Here is a 25,177-nt window from a genome sequence, read left to right as displayed (position 1 = left end):
ATGTATTACATTTATGGATGAAAATGTAAAATACAAACATATATCAGTGGGAACTTACCCCTCCAAAAAATATTATTTCTTTTGACTTTTTTATTGATTTTGCATTTTTTATTATGAGATTATCATTTATAGAAAGAAATAGCAACATTTTTATTAGATTAGTTTTTGAGAATAAAAACTGTACTGTAAAAACAATAAAAGTTTAAAGGCAGAAAAATAGTTTGTAGGTAGTTAATGATTAGCAATAATAATTTTGTAACAATGCACCCTTTTATAAACTACTAATAGTATATATTTTATAATAATACTAATAGACTAAAAGCTATATTTGCTCAGTTAAAAAACATTAATAACAATTTGAATGAATGGACTGTTCGACTACTTGCCTTTCAGAAAACCGCTGCCGTGGATCTGGACCATAATCCATTAACAACTTTGGTTCATAAATAAATTATGAAAAAATGATAACTATGTTTATTATTAATAATTTATAACTGCTTTCTTACTAAATAGAAATGATGAACACTAGCACAAGGGATTGTCAAACATGGCTACCCCAGACAATATGATGACATGATAACATAACCATATAAAAAAATAAATGAATGAATGGATAAATAAATCCACATATGTATTTATTTACTTTTCTTTACCCTGCATTGGTAATATAAATGTTTTAGTTACCATTTATAAAGTCTTATTAGAGAGAGAGGTACATTTTTTATAATGGTTCAAAGCCTTTTACCTCACTTCTGACAGTATGAGTGTGTTCGTCCTGGTTTGGTCTGCAGGTGGCGCTCTCTCATTGTGCACGTGTTGTTGTTAATGAACTGTGTGCAGCCTTTTTGGCCCCTCCTCATTGGCTCCTGATTTTGACTTTTTGTATTCCTAATTATTTTAAATAACAGCAGAGACCCAAAAGACGATCAGTGACAGGTCTAATAAAATAATAAAACATATTTTAGGACAAGCCATTGGCCCATATTGTAGCTTTCAATTCAGATATTTTTTCAAAATAAAAGCTCTTTCAGTTTCAAAATAAACTTCGGATGTCTGCTTGAATGAGACAACCGGGCCTAAATGATCATTCTGACTTTTTGAGACCCCAATTTTAACTACATAAAAGAAAAGCCTTTCAATTCAAAGCCCAAGTTGAGTGTGCGATGGATAAATTGTGAGGCCGGTTGTACAAAAGTTTTAACAGTCTCGTTTTATCCACAAGAATGGGATTAAAATTCATTATTTTGGGGGGGTTTGAGATGCTTTGACAGTTTACTGAAAACACCAGATTGAAAATAAATCCTTCACAAACAGAGATTACAGGGATTTGAGGACAGAGAGAGGTGGAGGGCGGTGGTGGAGAATGTACATGGCAAAGATGTGGGCAAGATAAGAAAACAAACCAGGAGACAAGAGAGGAAAGGAGAACAGGAAATGTTGAGATTTCCTCTGGATGTAAGGTGTGGGCTGGTTTCTGTCCCTCTTTCACTACATGACTGGGTTAGAGAGAGTCAGAAAGAGAAAGAAGCTGGCTTTGTGGAGGCACGTCTTTCCTTGGGGAAAAGAACTTTGATTTTGTAGTTGTATCTGGAAAACAATCAGTGGATAAGTAGTTTTTCAACATGTTTTTGCGTGGCTGGGACTTTAATTTTGCCAAACAAGGACTTAAGTTACTGACAATCTTTTAGAAAATGCCTTTAAACTTTATTTGACTGAGTTGAAGCCAAGTTGTGGATCTTTTTTTCACTAGGAAGTTATTTTCTTTCACACTTTTTCTCTTTTTTTTTTTACCACCAGTTGGTCTTTTGTTTGTTAGTTTTGGCCCTGGATTCCGGGTTGTCATTATCATTATTGAAACTCCCGGGAGACATGTAAGCAACCGTGTCTCCTTGTTTCCTGGATCCTTCTCACCTGGTGAACTGAATCACCTAAGTCACTAAACAGAAGCAAATCCCTCGCTTGAGCCTCGCAGGTTTTCAAAGACTCTGCCGAGGTTTCAGCCATGTTACGTTGCGTTCTTCAGCGAGCCAACAACCTGAGACACTCTCACCCTCTGGCTAGTGTCACATTCAGAGGTAAGAGGATCATGGGAAGTTCAGGGATCGGTAGGACGATGATGGATTGCATTGTAAACTCATTTACTGATGCACAAAAATATTTAGTTTCTTGTGTTTATTCTGTAAAAAAGACAAAATTCCTCCTAAGCTGTTTACATGGCTAATGAAAATGAATCTTCCACAAATATTCCCATTTAAATGCAGCATTGCATGGTATAAATAAGGTTTAAAGTCTCCATGACTTATGTCATACAGCTGTACACTATACATAACTTAAATTTCCCTCCTTTCCCAATTGCAGTTGGTTTGCTCCAGTGGTGTGACCATTGCTGTCAGTTGGTTTGTGTACAACACAGTTGAGAAGCATATTCCAAATGCACTCTATACTTGTCTCTAGCTCTCCTAAAACCACATTAAAACAATGCTACGTTGGGTATAATTCGAAATAACCAAAATGGAATATGCTGTTATCGTGACCCGTATCAAACATGGAATATTGTCATATTCAGAATAACAGTGGAATCTTATTGTGCATGGAAATGTAGCAATTGTTGCAGAAATATCACTCTCTAGTAGACACCTCCAACAAAAAATGTAAATGTTGGGGGCTTTCGGGGGCAAGTCTTAAGTCTCTAGTATTTTAAGGCAAGGCGAAGTCAAGACTGTTCGTAAGCCACGTTTAAGGTCATTGAGGCAAAGTTAAATCCCACCTTCATGAGCAAATTGTAAGATAAGACCTTTTCTAACTGAAGCTGTCTTATGTATCTGTTCCAGATCAAAATCTGAGACTTTCTTGCAAGTGAAATCGCAATTAAGTCGAGTAGCACTCGTGTCCAATTCAAGTCTTAAGTCTTAATTGCTGTGACGTCAAGTTGAAAAATGAATTCTCCTCACTTCCTGTCCAAGAAAATATAAACTTTATCACTGCAGGGTACTTGTGCACTGCACATTTTTCCATTTTATCAAGAGAGAATAAAACCGCGTTGAGACAAATTTGCGGTAACATCGTCTAAGCTTAAGGAATCTGGTTGCCCGTTTGCTAGGTGACAAGCTGTAAACTTCCGACTGAAGCACGTCATAGCCTTGTATAGTCTATTGTTTAAGATACATCTGTCCCTTAATACTCAGCATTTAGGAGGACCCATTGTGTTGTTACATGTTGTAACTAGCGAGCAGTATTTAACAGAAGAATAAGAATCTGGTTAAACTCATGGCGGGATGCCAAATGGCACCAGTGAAGGTGTCTTGGCTACCTGGCCTGTTTTTCCATGAGTTTGTTGTTTGTTCTTTCCACGAGTTAGTGTCAGTGCCTTCTTAATGAGGTGAGCTCTGCTGTTGACTTCCTGCCTTTGTTCTGAAACTGTTTCCTGGTGCCATCATCAGCAGGCAGTGGTGGAAGGAATACTCAGATCCATATACCTAAAGTCTAAAATTACTACATTACATTACAAGTAAAAAGTAATGGATTACAATTTTTTGTTATTAAGTATTATCAGCAAACGTACTTGGACTTCCTCCTCATAGACTTGACTTGGACTTGCTTCTTAAAAACTTGAGACTTGACTTGAACTTTCCTCAAAGACTTGAGACTTGACTTGGTATTACCCCTCAAAGACTTGGACTTGCAAAATATGACTATACAGTACAGTTGTACTCTAACTGCTGTTAAAAAAATATTTACAATTATTGCATGCTTAATAATATAACCAATATTTTCCTCTTACCCTAAGTAACATTAGTCTGTATCCAACATTAGTCTGTATTAATTATTTTAGTGCAAATTATAGTAATTTACATTAAAGGAAAGTTTTTAGTGTGATATCTTTCATTTTGCATTGCGATGGTCTGTTTAAAGTGCTCATATACCAAACAGCTAATACGTGTTGATACTGTATGCTAAAAGATAAAGGAGTGATGATTCAGTTAATGCTTTGAATTGCTTAGATATAGTGCTGTGTATTAAGCAGATGGGAGTCTTGAGACTTTGGACTTGCTTAAAATGACTTGTGATGTGAGGTTGGTCCGGAGATTACCATGAATCGGCTTTATTTGTTTAAGGGGTAAGTAATGAATTGTCAAATGTGTCTGGGTAGCAACAGTTTTACAGCAGACCGAGAGAGAGAGAGAGAGAGAGAGAGAGAGAGAGAGAGAGAGAGTCCCCTCCTCTCCAGAAAACAGATACCATGTCCATTTATAGAAATAACAGATGATAATAAAAAAGCAAGGAAGCTGTGGGAGGAGAGAGAAAAGACAGAATGTGTGAGAGAAAAAACGTTTCCAATTGAAATAGAGGATGGGATAGACTTTTGCTATACTTGTTGTAACCCAAAATATTTTCTGACAAACTGCAATAATATCTAAGAGCATTTGTGCATCCTATTTTTTTAGCAGCAATTCCTTTGTTTGTTGGAAAGATTGGATTGTTTGAGCTGATTTCTCCTTATAACAGAGATGTCATGATTGTTGCATGAATCTCTTTTTCATTTACATCATGTTTTTTGTATTTGTCTGCAGGCTTAGGTTATACAGCGTGTGAATATGTGATTAAATGTGACAACATGTGCTTATGTTTGTGTACTGAAGGCAGGATTTCCTGTCAAAGTGTTGTTTTTGGAACAATAAGTGTTGTTAACCGTCAAACCAGATATAAAAACTGGCAGCCCTGCTACTTCATCCTGGTCCTCTGCTAATTAAAGCCTGGAGACACACTGACACACTGCAGTCTCTTATTTGTTCCTCAAGACACTTGACTTGTTAAATAAGTGATAATGCTGTAGATAACTGCTGTAATATGGACTCTTAAGGACTCTGTTTAAATAACTTCAACAAACAAACTGTGTGTAGTTGTAGTCTGCCTGTATCAAACAACTTTCAGTAGTTGAAATATCCCAGATAAAGTAAAGGATTTAGTCACTGTGATGTCATCCATTGGTTTGTGGACTACAGATTTGAAGCCTTGAGTTTGGCATTTTGGCCGTCGCCATCTTGGTTTCTGGCCGTCGCCATCTTGGCTTTTTTTTGCAGCCAGAAGTGACACGAGAGGGTGGAGCTAAGTACAACTGAAAACACACTGTCAAAGGGTTAAAGTTGTGAGACAAAAACACAGACTACTCCGAAACCGGACAATGCCGTGGTAGCGACCTGTCAATCACAAGGTAGCCCCGCCCTAAAGCATACCCTGCTTTATGGTCTGTTTGACTCTAAATGGAGCATCATTTACTAAATGAACATCATGCTGTATTGAAGAAGACTTGAAACTAGAGATTGAGACCATAAACTCATGTTTACAATGTTTACAGAGGGAATAAATCAAGAGAGAAGTAGAGTCATTTTCTCATAGACTTCTATACAACCAGAGGAGTCGCCCCCTGAAGGCCATTAAAAATAATGCAGGTTTAAGGCACTACGGCATTGGTTTGCTCTTCAGAACAGGAGGTTAGCGCTGGACACTAAGCTGTTAGCAAAAAGCAGTGATGAAAGTTAACAAAGTGAGCTAATCAATAAGGTTATGAATAATGTGAATGCTAGCGTTACATACCGTACCGTACCTATCTGTCTGTTTCTGATTCTTCTTAATAAAGTCGTTAACTTTAGTCCAAACGATGGCTCTAATTGAAGCAGTTGTGTCCAAGCAGGGACAGAGCCCTCCATTCATTTCAGATGTGGTAATGATTATAGTTTGGGAACACAGCTAGCGGATTAATACTTTTATACTTTTGTTTCCTAAGAAAATCTATTTTTTTTTAAAGTAGGAAACAGCCATAAAATCTCTTCATATTTTTTCCCTTTTGAACTAGCCTCAGACACATCAACACACACAACTAACACACTCACACACAAAGCCCGTGTCTAAACTTAGCTTTCCCCACACGTAACTCAGAGCCCTGTGGGTCACAGTTCTGTCTATTCTCGGCTCATGACAGAAACTGTGCCAAGCTGAACCAACCAGGAAGTTAATGCTGTGCCCCACTTCCTGTCTCTGAGATGCTAGCTCAGATATCAGCCCTTGGGACAAACACACACAACCACACACACACACACACACACACACACACACACACACACACACACACACACACACACACACACACACACACACAATTACAACGTCACCTCTTGACCCCTTATTGAAGGGTGGAGGTGTTTTTCACGATATCTTCCAAGAACGGAGGTACACTTACGTAGGTAGTTGAGTGGGTGTATTTACATAAGAATTGTGTATCTGTGAAGGTACATTGGTGTGTGTGTGTGTGTGTGTGTGTGTGTGTGTGTGTGTGTGTGTGTGTGTGTGTGTGTGTGTGTGTGTGTGTTCTCACATTAGGTGATGACTGTGGGGAAAACAGGAAAGCAAACAGCCATGGGTGTGTGTATGGAGAGGAAGAATTTGTCTTTAAGAGAACATGCACTGTGAACCTGAACTGTACTGAAATCAAGGCCATCCGTTGTGCTTTTTTGTTGTACATTTTTCTATTAATTACCAAATTAATTAAAAAAATGAGTGAAAGGAGTGCATCACCACTGATGTGTGGCTAACCAGAGTCAATCAAGACTTCTTGGTTGTGATTTTATTGTCTCACACAACTTTTCTTTTAAAAGTAAACATGAACTAAACTGATTATTTCACACGTATAATAACCCCCATTATATAGTTCATTAATTGATCAATCAATCAGTCAATCAAAAAGTATTATATTTATAACACATTTCAAGCAAATCAAATTCAATTCAAAGTACTTTACAAATGAGCTTGAAGAAAGTTAAGAAAACAACATAAATTAAAGTAAAATTATTTATTATATTATCATATTCATCTGGTCCAGGCTTTATCCGTAGTCCAGTCTCTGGAAATTAATTAGTAGCTTCTAAAATCAGACAATAGTTATTGTCTCTGTTTCCTTTCATCTGGAAAGAACATCTTTATCTGTCTCCTGTTCCTCTTTTTGACCAAAAAACAAATGGAAATCATGACTGTCACACCAGTTTCATTATTCACGTCACATTCATTTTATGATAACGATGAATCCCGGCTGTTTATCGGTCCGTCTTCTGCCCCACTTCCTGTCAAGAGTGCCAGACAGACAGGAAATCAAAGCTCAGAACTCCATGTTACAGGAAGCCACAGAAAGATAACGCGCACACACACACACACACACACACACATATGCACATACACATCAATGTCATAGGAACATACATATTGGACCATAAAAAGTGTATCATAAGCTAACTATTAATGATCCTGTTTCTCCATTTTCTTTAGGGTCCAAGAAGAAGACAAAGGTCATCAAGAACAACTGCAACCCTGTTTGGAACGAGGTACGTCATGTACACAACCTCAAATTCATTATATGCTATTTGGGCTACGACCGGTATCCTTCTTGTTGCTCCTGGTGGATTGTATTGATCATAAAGCTGCAAGAGGGAGCTTTTAGTTTGAAAATACTGGCCATCTTATCAGCCTTAATCATGAGTGGAGATGCTACAGAAAAGAGACATAGGTTCACTCTTTTTCCCCAGACTAAACTCTAGTCTCCAGAAATTGTAACATCAACAGGAAGTGAAGAATCAACAGTTGAGGAGCATTCCAGACGAGGCTGAACTCACAAACAATGCTTGAACCTCTTTCAGATACGAATACATAACTCACTTACAACATATTCCAGCATTTCTGGATACTAACGTTAACTCTCTCAAACATTTTGAGCAGTTTGTCTCTATTTCGATACCTGAACCTCACAACAAACAAGTTTTATTTGTCATGAGATCCCATTTTCACGCTTTCTTTCATTGTCTTCTTATATTGTTCGCTGTTTTCTCTGTCAGGGTTTCGAATGGGATCTGAAGGGGATCCCTCTGGACTCCGGTGCAGAGGTGCACTGTGTCGTCAAAGACCATGAGAAGATGGGGAGAAACAGGTACTGACTATTGTGTGTGAAATGTGTGCATCTAGTTGAACCCTTCACATAGTACAGGAATAGAAATAAGACTGGTTTTGTTTTACAAAAAAACACCCCTCATAGTTGGTTATTTTTGGACCGTTCCGTTCCATCAAGACGTCGAGTGTGTCGGAGGCGAAGGGGTCAGGCTTGAAAGAATCGGGTCATCCTCTCATTGTGGTCGTCGAGTATTTATTCACTCATATTTCCACCCATTCACCAACTGTTGTGTTGATTGATTCAGGGATCCATTCATCCGCTTCTCACGGGACGTTCAGACCATGACCTCTCTGCTTTTGTTTGGTCGTACCAAAGGTTGCATTTATCTGAATGTTTGCAGCACAAGCATTCATTTGTAAATATTGTATATATGAGGTTAATGGATTGGTGCAAAGATGAAGTATTTTTGTAGGCCAACCAGGATGTTATCATCGCACTGGTTCACTTGACAAAAAGCCAATGATATTTTTCCATTGGATTTTGGATTATTGCAGAAGAAAACGATATTTAGGACACATGCATGTTTCGTTCAGTAAGATAATCTTCACAAATAAACACCAATTTTATGATTTTTGAAGTGTGAATGCAATGCCAGAAGTAAAAAGCTAACACTAGGCTATGAACAAGCTACACCACGGTTTAGTCGTCTTATTTAGCAACTTGTTAGCAACCGCCTTTTTTTAAAACACACAGATTCAGAAACCAGAAAAATGAGGTTCATAAAATGTATTTGATACTGAAATATAATGCTGAATTATTACATAAAAAAACAAGGGACCGAATACATGTTCTAACACAACTTTTCCAGCATTGTGCTCAATTTTTACCACATTATTGTACAGAAATAAGCCTATTTTATACCCATATGCCTAGAGCCCGATGTTAATAGCACTGGTCCTTTTAATCGTGTACCAAATGCAGTACTGTTAAAGATATATATGTGTGGGTTCTGTTCAGGTTTCTGGGGGAAACCCGGCTGGCTCTCAGAGACGTTCTCAACTCCCCCAACCTGGCCGCCACCTTCACCGTCTCCCTGCTTGACACCAAGAGAAACAACACAGGGGTGAGCACACACACACACACACACACACACACACACACACACACACACACACACACACACACACACACACACACACACACACACACACACACACACACACACACACACCGAATGAAGCACAGACTGATTAATTTACAGTCTCATTGTATCGTGAAGCAATGACAAATCATAAATCACTCTGAGTTTCCTGTCTGGGTCTAAACATAGAGAGAGACTTTCCTGAGTCAGAGCAGAATAACGACCATTTACCTCTTTTTAATCCTATTAAATTTGAAGATGTATCAGTCCTAAGTGATGCAGTCTAATTGCCAACCGGGTGGGATTATTCAACTTGTTCCCAGTGCAGTTTGTGGACCTTGTTTTAGAGTTTAGAATTAAAAAACAACTTGTTCCGAACGAAACAAAATGTTTGGACAAAAATGTTTGGAATTATTTGTTGGAAACAGGTGAACTAATGTCACCACACAGTTTTGTTCTTGTTGTTTTAAGGAGATGAAGATTCTATAACTAACTAAATGACAGAATCGAATGATGTTGCCATTGCACACACACACACACACACACCACACACACACACACACACACACACACACACACACACACACACACACACACACACACACACACACACACACACACACCCTGATATCCTTGTTTACAGAAACACTACAGCTTATCACTTAAGCTGCTTTTTCCTGTTAAAGGAAACTGCAGACGACTACACCTTTAACTGTTCCTCACACCCGGCAGGGGCAGCATAACTTATGCTGAAAAGACCTCTTTTGTTTTATACAATAACACACCTTACATCCCTTAAACATCCTTGTATAAGGTAAAGGAAAACATGAAGTTTTGAGTATTTACACTGAAACGCTCATCCCCTCATGCACAAAGCTTTAGTTGTTCATTATCAATCAGCTGTTCTTTTGTAAAATAGAAATGTCAGCGCTTTGGAGTGTCGTTTGCATTCATTTGTGATAACGCAGAGTGCTTGAAATGTAAATAAAAAGGTCCCATAACTCTGCACATGCAGCATTCGGTGGCAAAAAGTTTGAGTTTTATAAAAAATATTGCTATGCACGTTGCCTAAATGGATGGAACAAAAGTACAGATTTGTTGGAGATTTATATTTCAGTTTAGATTTAGTTTAAAGTTTTGATTATGATGCTCTTGCTATAATTATGATATGTTTACATTCACTGTGATGCGTTTATGTTCATTATGATGCAAATAGTTTCATTATATTGTGTTTACATCATTATGATGTGTTTTCCGTTCATTATAATGCGTTTATGTTTATTATGATGCATTTACGTCAATCATGATGAGTAAACGTCATTATGATGCTTTTACATTGTGTTACGATGCGTACATTACATTACATTACATTACATTACAGTCATTTAGCAGACGCTTTTATCCTAAGCGACTTACAATAAGTGTATTCAACATAGGTATTCAAGAGAACTACTAGTCACCAGAAGTCATAAGTGCATCTCCTTTCTTAAACAAGCATCTAAAAGCATAAACCAGAGCAAAAGTATAGTGCAGAAGCAAATTACTACGAAAACAATAATTGCAACAGACTAATACGAATAGGATAAGTGCAATAAACATTACATTACATTACAGTCATTTTAGCAGACGCTTTTATCCAAAGCGACTTACAATCAGTAGTATATTACATATCATTCACCCATTCACACACTGATGACAGGCTACCATGCAAGGTGCCACCATCAGACTAACTAACATTCATACAACATCCAGTCCACACCGATGGCAAGCCTTCGGGAGCAACTTGGGGTTAAGTGTCTTGCCCAAGGAAACATCAACTGCCGAAGCCGGGTATCGAACCACCGACCCTCTGATTGGAAAACTACCTTGCTCTCCACTACGCCACAGCCAAATATGAATACAATAAGTGCAGCGAACTGATACGAATACAATAAGTGCAACAACTAATACGAATGCAATAAGTGCTACGAGGAAGGCTCAGGGTAGTACTTCTTGAAGAGGTGAGTTTTCAGCCTGCGTCTAAAGATGGGCAGCGACTCTGCTGTCCTGACGTCAGTGGGGAGTTCATTCCACCACTGAGGGGCCAGGACAGAAAAAGCTGTGACCGGGTGGATCGGCCGCAGGGACCTCTGAGCGACGGGGCAACCAGTCGCCCGAGGCAGCAGAGCGAAGTGGTCGGGCGGGGGTGTAGGTCTTGACCATGGCCTGGAGATAGGAAGGAGCTGTTCCTTTCACTGCCCTGTAGGCTAGCACCAGAGTCTTAAACTGGATGCGAGCTCTTACAGGGAGCCAGTGTAGAGAACGGAGAAGGGAAGTTGTGTGGGAGAACTTGGGGCGATTGAACACCAGACGTGCTGCAGCTTTCTGGACAAGCTCCAGAGGTCTGATGGCCGACGCCGGGGCTCCGGCAAGTAGTGAGTTGCAGTAGTCCAGGCGGGAGATGACCAGAGCCTGGATGAGCACCTGCGCCGTCTCCTCAGTGAGGAAGGGGCGAATCCTCCTGATGTTGTAGAGGAGGAATCTGCAGGAGCGTGTGACCGATGCAATGTTTGCTGAGAACGACAGTTGGTCGTCCAGGGTCACACCCAGATTCCTCACAGTCCGAGTTGGCGTCACCACGGCATCATCAATGGTGATGGACAGGTCTCGGTGCGGGCAACCCTTCCCCGGGAGGAACAGTAGCTCGGTTTTGTCCAGGTTGAGCTTCAGGTGGTGTGTCGCCATCCACTTCGAGATGTCAGCCAAGCACGCAGCAATGCGTGCCTCCACTTGGGTGTCACCGGGGGGAAATGACAAGACCAGCTGGGTGTCATCGGCATAACAATGGTAAGAGAAGTCATGCGAGCGAATAACAGAACCCAGAGATGTTGTGTAGAGCGAGAAGAGAAGGGGGCCCAGAACTGAACCTTGTGGAACCCCCGTAGTCAGCATGCGTGGTTCCGACACGGCCCCCTCCATGTCACCTGGTAGGATCGGCCTGTCAGGTAGGATGCAAACAGGGAGAGTGCAGAGCCTGAGACGCCCATCCCCTCGAGGGTGGAGAGGAGGATCTGGTGGTTCACCGTGTCAAACGCCGCTGACAGGTCCAGGAGAATCAGGACAGAGGAGAGAGAGTTTGCTCTCTGATGAGTGACCCACCTTGAACCCGGACTGGTGGGGGTCCAAGAGGTTGTTCTGGTGGAGGTAGGAAGACAGTTGTTTAGAGACAGCGCGCTCAAGCGTTTTGGATAGAAAGGGTAGAAGAGAAACCGGTCTGAAGTTCTTGACATCAGAGGGGTCAAGTGATGGTTTTTTCAGAAGGGGGGTGACTCTGGCAGTCTTGAAAGCCGAGGGAAAGCATCCCGAGACGAGAGATGTGTTGATGAGGTGGGTGAGGAAAGGAAGGAGTTCAGTCGCAATAGACTGAAGAAGAGGGGAGGGGATCGGGTCAAGGGAGCACGTGGTGGGGCGGTTAGATGTAACAAGGTCGAGGACCTCGTTAGGGGAGAGGGGAGCAAAATAGGGTAAGATGGGGTGTGGAGAGGGAAGGGGGAGCTGAGGGGGAAGAGGGTAGAGAGGGAGAGGGTGGACAGGGAGAGGGGGGCTGAGAGAAGGAGGATCTGATATCGTTTACCTTCTTGTCAAAGAAGTTGGCGAAGCTGACAGAGCTGCGGGTGTGGTGGTGTTTTCTGGTGTGATCCAGGTCTCAGTTAGAGCAAGAAAGTTGAGGGAGAGCAAGGATGCGTAGCCTGAGATGAACTCAGCTTTCGGCACTGCCGACTGGCAGTTCCAAAGCCCCCCCGACACCGCCTGCTCACCATGGGCTGAGAGAGTGGGATAGATGAGATTAGTGGGGTCACGGCACCTGGGAGTGACCCACTGTCTACGTGACCACCGGACAGAGGAACAGACAGAAATAGGATGCAAACACATGGTAGTCAATATAAACAAATTACTGACCCGTACAAGTACACGCTCGAGAAGTCATTGCTTGACGAAGTCTGGCTTGAAAAAGTCGCCCTGTTGCCTTCGTTCGCCCTAGCCTTCGTTTGCCCGACGCTTCCAGCCACCAGCAGTGGTTAAGGACCTACCTACTGATTGCTCATTGTCTGCCAGGAGTGTAAGCCACTCCCCCTAGCAGTTAAGAGGACAATTGACCTATTGAAACTGAACCACACCTCTCAAAGCAGTTCCTAATTACAGCAACAGCACAGACAACAGAATCAGCAACAAACACTAACACTTTTAAGCAGGCTTGGTACAGTTAAGAGCAAATTATGAAAGCAAGAACAATATACTTAGTCTATCCTAGCAGAATCAAGTAGTTCAGTATCCCTCCAGAAGTCAAATACACTGGACTTCTCAGGACTTACAGGTAAATATAGATATTTTAGAAATATGGAGGTAATGAGTACTACAGCTGTTTCTTTTATGAAAGTGTTATTTTGCCTGGTTTCATTAGAAATGTAATTAGCAACACTGCCATCATTTCCGGGCACATTTCTTAAAAAACATGAATAAAGTATAATTTATTTATTTATACGTATCCATCGATTGTAAAGCCTTTGTTTTCATTATGATGCATTTGTCTTCATTGTGATGCATTTAAGTTCATAATGATGTCTTTACATTAATTGTGATGTGTTTGCTTTTATTATGATGTCTTTGCGGTCATATGATGCGTTTAAGCTCATTATGATTCATTTGCTTTCATCATGTTGCCTTTACAGTCAATATGATGTATTAACTTTAATTATGATGCGTTTGCTGTCATTATGATGTGTTTACGTTCATTATGATGAACTATACTTGGATGTTAATCTCATGTTTCCCCTCTTTACTTTTCACCATCACTCATTAAAGCATGTACCTGTGCTTTCTGTGTTTCCACTAGGCCACGCTGACCCTGCAGGTTTCCTACGTCCCTCCTCCAGGATCGGCTCCAATGTTTCATCATCCTCCTCAGCCTGACGCTCTGTCCCATAACAACAACCCCAATGTGGAGATGGACACAGTCACAAGTAATATAATCTGTCATATACTTATTGAATAAGTAAAGTCCTGTGTCTCATATTTATTGACTTTTCTACATGTGACATTCTCTGTCGATCATTCTGCCTTTGTAGTGATTTCTCTGGACACGCTGGGCGAGGAGGATACAGAGAGTATGATCATGGTGGAGCCGACAGAGGACCAGGGGCCCGACGACGGGCGCTCCATGGTCATCATCGGCCCTCAGGGGCCCTCGGGTCAGGAGTCCCCCACCGCCCAGACGCCTAAGCGCTCTCCGCCGTCCTACAACACCCAGGGAGGGCTGAGGAAGAGGAGGAGAGGAGCCAGCAGTCAGCAAAAAACACTGCCCAACAAACCTCAGGACTTACAGGTAAATATAGATATTTTAGAAATATGGAGGTAATGAGTACTACAGCTGTTTCTTTTATAAAAGTGTTATTTTGCCTGGTTTCATTAGAAATGTAATTAGTAACACTGCCATCATTTCCGGGCACATTTCTTAAAAAACATGAATAAAGTATAATTTATTTATTAAAAATCATACAAATGGAAGCAAAAAAAGCTGGTCTTTTTAAACAGAGTTGATGGTAATGTATATTAATGTTATAATAATTAGTAGTTTTGATGTTGATGAATTTATTGGCACTCATTGTTCATGGTAGATATAGGGATATACGTTTGGATTGATATATATTTATAATTTTTAAAGACACAAATAAATATATATGGCAGATTAATGCTTTTGCTTCAAGCTATGTACAATTCTGTAATGTGTTGGATCATCAGTATTTGCTCACAGCTCCACCATGAGGTGGTTTAGGAATATTACACAAGGAATACAAGACGGAACTTACATTATGGTCACAATATCTTTGTGAAGAAGACGATACAAAGTGTTCAGATCTTTTACTTAGGTAAACATATTAATACCACACTGAAACAATGCTAATAAAAGCAAAAGTCCTGCATTTAAAATGTAAAAAAAGTATGTAAATTAGGAGATTATAAGAAATTATCACTATTATACAATCTATCATTAGACAATAAATACTCATGCATTAAAGTAAAAACAGGATTTTACTGTTGAAGTTGGTTGAGGTGGAGTTCATTTTAAACTATTTACTTATGATTATTTTCATTACGGTTTCATCTGCTGATTATTATATGAAAAGTGTACAGCACCTAAAACTAAAGTTATCAGATAAATGTAATGAAGTAAAAAAGCACAGTAACTCAAGTACTTTCAATTTGTACTTGAGTAAATGTACTTAAGAACATTGCACCACTGACAATACTGAATATATGACAAACATTGGCCTTTGAACACACTGTTAACTGATGATTCTTGCAGATAATTTATCATAATAAAAAAATAAATAAAATAAATAACTATATACATATATATATATATGCATTTGTATAAAAATAAAATAAATAAAAATAAATAACTATATATATGCATTTGTATAGTTTAAAGTTTTAAATTGTACCAATCAAAACTGTTAACTGATGATTTTTGCAGATAATTTATCATAATAAAATAAATAAATAAAATAAATATATAATATATATATATATATATATATGCATTTGTAGAATTTAAAGTTTTAAATTGTACCAATCAAAAGGCTCATGTGTCTTCCTGTCCAGGTCCGTGTGCAGGTCATCGAGGGCCGACAGTTGCCTGGCATCAACATCAAGCCTGTTGTCAAGGTAACGGTAGCCGGGCAGACCAAGAGGACCCGCATCAGAAAGGGCAACAACCCCGTCTTTGATGAGGTGAACAGAAAAAGGTTTTAAATGATGTACCAGGAAACAATAAATATCTGTGACTGTCAAACTGCAACTTAAGTGTTTTCCTTTCGACAGACGTTCTTCCTGAACTTCTTCGAGACTCCATCAGACTTGTTCGATGAACCCATCTTCATCACTGTAAGATTTTTTGTTTTGTTTATTTAATAAAAGGTATTTTCATGTCAGTCATTGTCAGAAATGTAACTCTCTTAACCTGCCCTACAGGTGTGTGACTCCCGCTCACTCAGAACTGATGCTGTGATCGGTGAATTTAAGGTAAACTTCACTACAAGTAATATTCCTGCATTTAAAACCTCACTTAAGTCAGTATTATCAGCTAAATGTACTTAAAGTACTTGAATTAAACATCATTGATAGTGCAGTAAACTCCTACTATTATATCTGATGTTTCTGGATTAATATTACTGCTGCATTAATGTGTATGTTGCATTTTACATTTTATATATACTGTTGGCTAGTTTAATCTACATCTTATTCTATTAGATCATCATGTTTGTAGCGTCACTGTCTTGTGAGAACATCTTGTCTCTAAAAAGAAAAACAGCTTTGTGACGATGCATTTTCCAGCTGATCCAAGAGGCTTTCAACAGCAACACATCTGTAGATATGTTGATTTTCACTGGACAGTCTTATGAAAAGAAACTAAAGCTGTCAGATGAATGTAGTGGAGTAAAAAGTGCAATATTTACCTCTGAGATGTAGTGGAGGGGAAGTATAAAGTAAAATAAAATGGAAATTCTCAGGTACAATACATCAAATTTGTCCTTAAGTACAGTACTTGAGTAAATGTACATGGTTGCATTCCTTTGAGTATATAGTGCACCGTGTTCTGGCTCAGTGAGAAGCAAAAACATGTAAAATATTTTGATATTTCTTACAGTTGGATGTGGGCACCGTCTACAATGAGCACAGTGAGTACACGTTTATTTGGACTATATGTTTTTTGGGTTATATTTCATGAAACTTGTCACTAAGGAGCAGGAAGTCTATTTAGTTCCTGGTTCTTATTTTATAGGTCTTTGTCCCGGTATATTATTGGTTAACTACCATACTCTCTCTCTCTGTCTGTAGGACACTGCTTCTTGAGGAAATGGCTGCTGCTGTGTGACCCCGACGACCTCTCTGCTGGGGTCAAAGGTTACCTGAAGGTCAGCCTGTTGGTTTTGGCAGCTGGAGATGAGCCACCGGTGAGTCTGATTGGGTGAAAGAAGATTCACAAAATTACAACATCAAACTAAGGACCAGATAATGTTAAAATACTGCTAACATGCTAGCATGTTACAACAGCACGGCCCTTTTTTGCATATTAGCATTTGTTAGCTTGTTTCCTTGCTAATTGTATGCATGTTAAGGTGTTGAACATTGCATGCTAAACATTATCTTACTAATATCTAGGTTTTAATGATAATTCCAGTCTCTCAAATGTTTTAATATGTAAAGTTCCAGAGGTGGAAAAAGTACTCACATCCTTTACTTAAGTAAAGGAAGAAATACTGAACCACAGTCTAAAAATACTTCATTACATGTCCTGAATTGAAAATGTTACTTCAGTAAAATTACAGAAGTATTATCAGGAAATGCATTTTAAGTATCAGTATAGAAGTACTCACTCTGCAGAATGACTACTATATTTTTCTGTTTTAATCACTGATCATGCATGTTAAGGCATTTTAATGGTGCATTTTGTCACTGTGGAGACAATTTTACATGTTTCTTTCTGTAAAAAGAAACATGCAGTGTAAAACAAGTGTAGTGGTGTAAAAAGTTTCCTATTGAAATGTAATGGAGTAGAAGTATAAAGTAGCATACAATTGAGATACTCAAGTAAAGTAGTAAAGTATGCAAAATGAAACTACAGTGCTTAAATCTCTGTTATTCTCACAAGGAAAATATAAATATAAATCCTCGTACAACCATGATAATTATCCGATAAACATTTTGTCTCCCAAATTAGTTTTTTTATTGTTTATTCCAAGTCGGTGTGTCCTGCTTTTAATTAATGCAGGTTTTTATTAATGTATTACCATATGTGTGTATTTGTATCTGTGTGTCTCCTCCAGGCTGATAAACGGGAGTATGTTGAAGATAAAGAAGACATAGAAGGAAACCTGCTGAGACCGGCTGGTCTGTCTCTGAGAGGAGCCACTTTCAACCTGAGGATCTTCAGAGCTGAAGATCTGCCACAAAGTGAGTCTCTCATGTGAGTTTATTGATTTATGCATCGGATAGATTTCTAATTTCCATCTCTTTTTTCTGTCTTCAGTGGACGATGCCTTCATGGATGGAATGAGGCAGATTATGGGGTTTGACAGCAACAGGAAGAACCTGGTGGATCCTCTGGTGGAGATCCACTTTGCTGGAAAAACTGTGCGTCATTTTGAGCTGAACATTTGGTATCCAAAAACCCAACATTTAACGCAAAACCTAAACATTTAATGTGCGTTGTATTTTCTTTGTTCTTCAGGTCTGCACTAAGATTCTGGAGAAGAACGCCAATCCACAATGGAACCAGAGTCTGGCTATGCCGATTAGGGTGAGACACAAACAGAAAACATTGCAAACACACATTATTATGCAACTTTATTGTGCTTCCAAGATTAGTGTACTCAACATTATCATTATACGGTGTTTGCTTTCTTTTTCTCTTCCAGTTTCCCTCCATGTGCGAGAAGATGAGGATCAGAATTCTGGACTGGTGAATCATAGCTCATATGTTAATATATTCTTTAACATATTGTCAAAAAGTTGCTTTTTGCTTTACATTTTGAAAGTCAAACACTGTGGCCTCCCCTCAGATAAGATTGAATAAACTGTGTGACACTTGAGGCTAGTTTTAACCCATGTTTATTTACATTTTTGGGAAATTGGCACCATTAAAAGTATGTCAAATTAGCATTCCCTTTTTACAATGTATCCATGGATGTCAGACATGTATCACTGGGCTACTTTGATACTGAAGAAAACTTTAAAACGTTGTTATTCTCAGGCAAGTTCTGCAGTTATACAAAGCATCTTTTTACTCTGATATCTAGGAGGATTTCTGAACATTTATTTGCAATGGACATCAGATAATATTGGTATGATATGATATCCTCGAGGAGTGTAGGTCCCACTCAATCCAAAATATGTTTCATTTCTGGGTGTTCAGATTTGAGATATTTCTCACACAAAGAGTACACATTTTTCTGCCAAATTGGCCAATAGGGGTTTTAGCATACCTCAATTGTATTTCATCTCAAGGAGCATCTTTACCTCACATCTCTCCTTTCGTACTCCCCCTTCAACTCTCCCGCAAACCCCTGAAGAAGCGCCCCCCCACAGTTTGAAACCATCTGGTTTAGTAATACATTTTAAATCATGTCATCATTTGGCTTTTAAAGTTATGCTTCAGCGATAATTCTTTCTCTCACTTTCTCATTACAGGGACAGAGCAAGTCACAATGATGTCATTGGCACCACCCACCTCTGTATGTCTAAGATCTCCGCCCCCGGTGGGGAGATAGATGGTAGGTAACTGGTCTGAACTGGACTAGACCTGACCAGTTTGGTTTGGACTGGTTTAGACTGGAACTGTCTGGCTTTGACTGCATCGGATTGCTTATACTTAACCCTTCTAGTCTGGTTTGGTTTGGTTTGTTTGCATCAAATTGACACATTGTTGCACTTTACACTGCCTTAAAACAAATCAAGGTCACAAGAATCAAAAGGTCCAGTTTAAATGTATAAATTTACATTGGAAAGTTCAGGTGAATGTTCCTCCAGACTGGATGGTAAGTAATCTGGAACACTTTGGGTTTATATGGCGCTATGGTTCCTCATCCAGACTAGATTTTAACATGACGGAACAGGACCCGGTTGTACCTAATTGGTGTAATCTGGATTATAAATTATTGACGAGGTGAAGTGGGATCGTGCCAGGTTTGGGCCATATATAGAATTGATTTGATTCACTTGAATTTTTGTTTTTGCACTTTGTGTAAAGTGTTTACATTGTGAAAATACAGACCACGTGATTTGATTTTAGCTGTTTAGATTGTCTGGTCTACATATTGGTCTGACTCAGTTCAGCTCATAGCTCAGGACTGCACTGGCATGGAATCTAAGACTGTATATAAGGAGTGGAAGTTATCACCGTGATGCCACCCATTGGTTTGTGGACTTCGTATTTGGAAGCCAAGAATTAGAGTTCTGCATCTTGGCTGTCAACATCTTGCTCTTTTGCTGTTGCCCATCCTGTCTAGTCTATTTGACTCTAAATGGACCAAAATGTACTAAATTAACATTATGTTGTATTGGAGAAGAGTTTGGAGTTCTTTTGAGGGTTGATTTTGAATTTCAAGTCTTGAACCCCCAGATTAATCGTCGTTTTTTGAACATAATAGAGCATGTACATTTGGTTAAGTGACAGGCATGAAGACTAACTTTGTATTGATTGCGTGCTGAATACTGATTTTGTTTTAGTCTCCGGTCCCTGACGTGCCTCACAGTTGTCTTGTCCTTGTCCTAGATGAAGACGACATGCATGAGTTTTTCTCACTGTGTGTGCCATTTGTACTTTTGTCTTTTTCATTTTGACAACATGTGTGAATAATAATGAATCATCAGCATATAGCCGTTTAATGTCAATAACAGAGCGAATAATTCACTTTAAAAGAGCATTGTTTCAAGTTATGTGCTTGAAACAAGCCAAATGATTTTGCTTTGAGTATTAAGGTTTTCTTTGCATTGTGGTCAAGTGCATTTGATTGGGTTTGCGTGGCGTTCAAAGACATCCGTTTCCTTTCCTGTCTGAATCTGAACCTCTGTCTGTGATTCTGAACCACACTTCCTCTCCACGCATGCAGATGACTTGACTCCACGGACCGTCCTCTCTGGCAGTATGTCCACCCATCCTTCCTACACCACTTCTTGATTTTGTTTTATTAAAATGTCCTTTTCCTTTCAACTCATAACTGCTTCCATCTCTGCTTAATTCTGATGAATCTATTTTGTCAGGCGCCCAAAATTTCATCAGTCAATAAATCAATCAGTCTTTTTTTCATTTTCTTTTCTTTTCACCGTTACACATTCTTTTTATAATTATCTATTTGCCATTTTGTATCACTGCAGTTGATGACAGTCTTGGTTTCCTGCCAACGTTCGGTCCCTGTTTCGTCAACATGTATGGCAGCCCCAGAGAGTTCACCGCCTTCAACGATCCGCACGAAGCGCTCAACCTCGGAAAAGTAACTCCACATTTGTTTTTTTTTCACTTTTAAATACAATCAGTAGAAAATGATAAAATGAAACCATCCAGAACCTGATTTTTGCATGAAAGTATCTTTGAGATAAACGGCTTTCCATTCTGAATGTTTGACTTTTTAATGTGTTTTTATTGTGATGCACATCAACTTTTTTATTTCTTCAGCTTATGGTTTTATTGGAATTGTTGTTAAAATTGAAATTTACATAAAATAATCTATTCTGTGCAAAAAGAATGTGCGATAGAATTTGCAAATGTTTGCAGTATAAAGAAAAAAACAACATGTGCAAAAATAAGAATCCATAGATTTGCCTACTGTAATCTATAAATTGTGATATTTACTTGTTTTTTGTAAGTAATAGTTTGCCCAAAGACACTTTACTTACACATAAGACAAAAAAAGACAATTTTACAAATTAATATCATACTAATAATATAAGTGTAGCCTGATATCTGCAACTGTGTTAAAATACCAGCTTTAAACACTTGAATACACATGTAAAATAGTTGTGCAGTTTTCAAATGTTGATTTAGAATTTGAATGTCAGCTTTATGAACAAAGCCCCAAAGCTTTGAGCTATTCGGTACAGCCCTACTTTCTAAATTTTATTAGAATTGCTCTTTTGAATAATGTCGCCATTTTCATGTCTTGCGCTGTAAGGAAGCCTATATATCCTTCCAAATGTCTGTGGGTAGACGAGTAAAGGCTGTCACTAGTTCAATTTTTATTACACCTGTGTCTTTAACTGATTGTCTGTCACCGTTTAAATAAATATTGCACCTTGTAAAGATCTCTTTCTGTTTGTCAGGGTGAGGGCGTGGCGTACCGAGGCCGAGTTTTAATGGAGCTAACTACGAAACTGGCAGACAAGCCGGAGCAGAAAAATGAAGAAATACCATCAGATGACCTGCTGGTGGTGGAGGTGAGAGGGAGGAAGGTTATAAACAGCTGAACAAAACAAAGAAATGCATCATCCATCTTTCCCTTTTTTCTCTTTCTTCATGTCCGTCCAACAGAAATTTCTAAGGAAGCGGAAGTTCTCTCTCTTCGTGGCGTTTTACTCGGCCACGCTCCTCCAGGACGTCGACGACGCCATCCAGTTCGAGGTCAGCATCGGTAACTACGGCAACAAGTTCGACTACACCTGCCTCCCTCTGGCCTCCACCACCCAGTTCAGCAGGGCTGTGTTCGACGGTAGGTCAAAGGTCATGTTGCAAGTGGTGCACTGTAGTCCAGGTGAAACCAACAGACATTTAAAGGGCCAGAATGTAGAATTTTAGGGGATATATTATCAGAAATGTAATATAATATTCATAACTATGTTTTTAATAGTGTATAAACACCTCAAGCTAAGAAAAGTTTTGTTTTCATTATCTTAAAATCATATCCATATAGGGAGCTGGTCAAGTTGCAATGCCATGTTTCTACAGTAGCCCAGAATGGACAAACCATTCAGTTGGTTGCAATCTGCAACCTCACCACTAGATGCCACTAAATCCTACACACTTATACTCATATTGATAGCAAAGCAGCAAAACTACTTTATATGTGCAATAAATTCAAAAACCAACTGTGTAAATGTGCAATAAGTTAAGATTTGTTATTATTATGTATGTGAACAAAACAAACAAAGATATGTTTATTAGTTTTAGTTGCATTTTGGTGTACGTTTGCAGCAAATAAATATACAGATATAAATGTGCATTAAATTAATTAATGATGGCAGTAATTATTTTTATGCTAGTTTCCACAATAATGTTTTCAGCTTCCAAAAGAGAAGACAAACTATCCACTGGTTTAAATTTGATTATTTTACATGACTTCTTTTTTTTTCGTGTCATGCACACAACCAGTCCAACCGTCATGGGTTTATAAGACACAAAAGATACAGCTGCACTGCTCAAACATTTAATTCAATAATAATATTACAGGTTATTTCACCGATCGGTCTTAAACAAATCATCCTGCCAAATAAAACTAAATAAGACGACCTTATTGCATTGTGGCTAAAAAAGCATCTATTTTACTTATATTAAATTATAATTGAGTGTACCGTTGCCAGCTGTATCATCCTCTTGTTGTTTTTATTTGTGTGTGTGTTTGTTCCAGGTTGCCACTACTACTACCTCCCCTGGGGAAACGTTAAACCAGTAGTGGTTCTGTCTTCAGAGTGGGAAGATATCAAGCCGAGGATCGAGGCTCTCAACATGCTGCTGGGGATCATCGAGAGACTGGTGGGGGTTGTATTTTACTTTAAAATAAACTAGAAATAGTTTGGGATGAATCTAGAGCATCTACCATCTAAACATGTGTGCGTGTTTGTGTGTGTGTGTGTGTGTGTGTGTGTGTGTGTGTCCAGGAGGTGAACCTGCAGCGGGTGCATCTGGAGGTGAAGGTCAGTGATCTGGAGGAGGTGGAGCTCCGAGTGGTGGAGCTGTTGGATCAGGTCATTATAGACTGCAGGTAAACACTGTGTAATGTCACTGACAAGTACTGTGGGATTTAAGTACATTTACTCAAGTACTGTGTTACTTTATACTTCTATTCCACTACAGTACATCTCAGAGGGAAATATTGAACTGTTTTCTCTTCTGCACCTATTTTACAGATATAATTAGTTTACCTTGAAAACATATAATCATTTTATTAAATACGACACGCTGTTACAGATTAAAGTACCCAACATTATATAATGTAGTATCACAGTCACAGGGGCCATTTTTCTGCATAACAAATACATTTACAACAGGTGGGACATTTCTGCTTTCATAAAATCAAGCTTTCAAGTAAATGAGAGCTTCCTGCAGGATTTTGAAAACAGAGCAGACATTTTTCTTTCCATTTTATTTCTCATAATTACGTAGATAATAATCTCAATAATTCAGGATATAGGGCAAATGTTTTTTTCAAGGGACCGCGGTGAGAATTTCGAAGATTTAAATGTAATAAAATAAAATAATGATGTTATTATCTCATCACCGAAGGAGGAAACACAGTTGTGATTGATTATATGGACCACTGATGAAAATATTACAGTATTTATATATTTTCAGTATTAAAAATGTCTGTGGTGACAATCCCAGGAAAAATGTTCATTTACAGACTTTCACCATTGTACACACAAAAAATGAAACTATGCACACAATTCCTAAAACTTGATGCTCATGTATCAACAACAAGACTCTCTTTGTATCACTGTCCTCAACATAATTTCTGTTTGATGGACTACAAACTGGACAGAAAATCGTACAGTGTTGTAGTTCTTTGAAGTGTTATCTTGCTTGACAAATTATGTATGATTTATTTTTTTAAATTTTTTTTGTTGCTTTGTTTGATATTTGCTCTTCCCTTTTTAAGCCGATGACTTCAGACCTTCTGACACTTCTCTCTCTCTCTCTCCAGTGAAGAGCTGCCCTCGATCGACCAGTGGCAGTGTGCGACCCCTCTGGACCGCTCGCTGAGGCACATTCGTACCCTCCACCTGCAGCAGATCGTAGCGGCGGCGGAGTCTCTCAAGCACGGAACCGCCACCGAGCTGTCCACGGTGCTGGAGCAGGTCGAGGACTGGGCCAGCAGGCTGAGGACAATGGCCGAGGAGGTGAGACTGTTTTTTAAGTACCCATTATGTTCTCCTGAGGTTTTAGAGGTGTGGACATTAGCTGGGCTGAAGAAGAAGAAGAAGAAGAAGAAGAAGAAGAAGAAGAAGAAGAAGAAGAAGAAGAAGATAGATAGGTCAAGAAGAAGAAGAACCTCAAACACATTTTTGGGACTCTAATTCTACCTAAAAGCATCTCAAGCATAAGTAAAAAAAGTTGTGACGTGATTAAGTTTTAGTTTTGTGCAGAATTTGTATAAAACTTCAACATTTGCATGAAAAAACTTTGGAAAAACATCTGTTTTATTCTATCTATTGCACAAAAAGGAGGAGTAGCAGAGATGGGTTGTAATAATAATTGTTATTAATAAATAAATAAAAGTCTTGAGTGAGTTTGGGAGAAGCCGTAGTATTTATATGTTTTATGTCTGAGGCTGTAAACGGGGAATTGTATCCTA

General features: G+C 38.9%; 1 protein-coding gene across 1 annotated transcript in view; it reads left to right on the top strand.

Moving 5' to 3' along the window:
• Positions 1 to 1,877: 1,877 nt before the first annotated feature.
• dysf (dysferlin, limb girdle muscular dystrophy 2B (autosomal recessive)) overlaps positions 1,878 to 25,177 on the top strand; it is an 80,255-nt gene continuing 56,955 nt past the window's right edge. The window contains exons 1-22 of the mRNA XM_054601739.1: positions 1,878 to 2,075; positions 7,318 to 7,373; positions 7,881 to 7,972; positions 8,951 to 9,056; positions 13,948 to 14,074; positions 14,180 to 14,436; positions 15,717 to 15,845; positions 15,936 to 15,998; positions 16,086 to 16,136; positions 16,762 to 16,792; positions 16,953 to 17,068; positions 17,942 to 18,068; positions 18,145 to 18,248; positions 18,346 to 18,414; positions 18,533 to 18,576; positions 19,305 to 19,387; positions 20,991 to 21,106; positions 21,933 to 22,046; positions 22,141 to 22,318; positions 23,234 to 23,358; positions 23,484 to 23,587; positions 24,527 to 24,722. Of these exons, the coding sequence (XP_054457714.1) occupies positions 2,003 to 2,075; positions 7,318 to 7,373; positions 7,881 to 7,972; positions 8,951 to 9,056; positions 13,948 to 14,074; positions 14,180 to 14,436; positions 15,717 to 15,845; positions 15,936 to 15,998; positions 16,086 to 16,136; positions 16,762 to 16,792; positions 16,953 to 17,068; positions 17,942 to 18,068; positions 18,145 to 18,248; positions 18,346 to 18,414; positions 18,533 to 18,576; positions 19,305 to 19,387; positions 20,991 to 21,106; positions 21,933 to 22,046; positions 22,141 to 22,318; positions 23,234 to 23,358; positions 23,484 to 23,587; positions 24,527 to 24,722 (2,361 nt within the window). The 5' untranslated portion in view covers positions 1,878 to 2,002. The remainder of the gene's footprint in view (positions 2,076 to 7,317; positions 7,374 to 7,880; positions 7,973 to 8,950; positions 9,057 to 13,947; positions 14,075 to 14,179; positions 14,437 to 15,716; positions 15,846 to 15,935; positions 15,999 to 16,085; positions 16,137 to 16,761; positions 16,793 to 16,952; positions 17,069 to 17,941; positions 18,069 to 18,144; positions 18,249 to 18,345; positions 18,415 to 18,532; positions 18,577 to 19,304; positions 19,388 to 20,990; positions 21,107 to 21,932; positions 22,047 to 22,140; positions 22,319 to 23,233; positions 23,359 to 23,483; positions 23,588 to 24,526; positions 24,723 to 25,177) is intronic.

The sequence above is a fragment of the Anoplopoma fimbria genome, chromosome 7, assembly GCF_027596085.1.
Source record: "Anoplopoma fimbria isolate UVic2021 breed Golden Eagle Sablefish chromosome 7, Afim_UVic_2022, whole genome shotgun sequence".
NCBI lineage: Eukaryota > Metazoa > Chordata > Actinopteri > Perciformes > Anoplopomatidae > Anoplopoma > Anoplopoma fimbria.
Note: the sequence above shows the minus strand (reverse complement) of the source record. Positions and strands in the feature narration are given on the sequence as shown.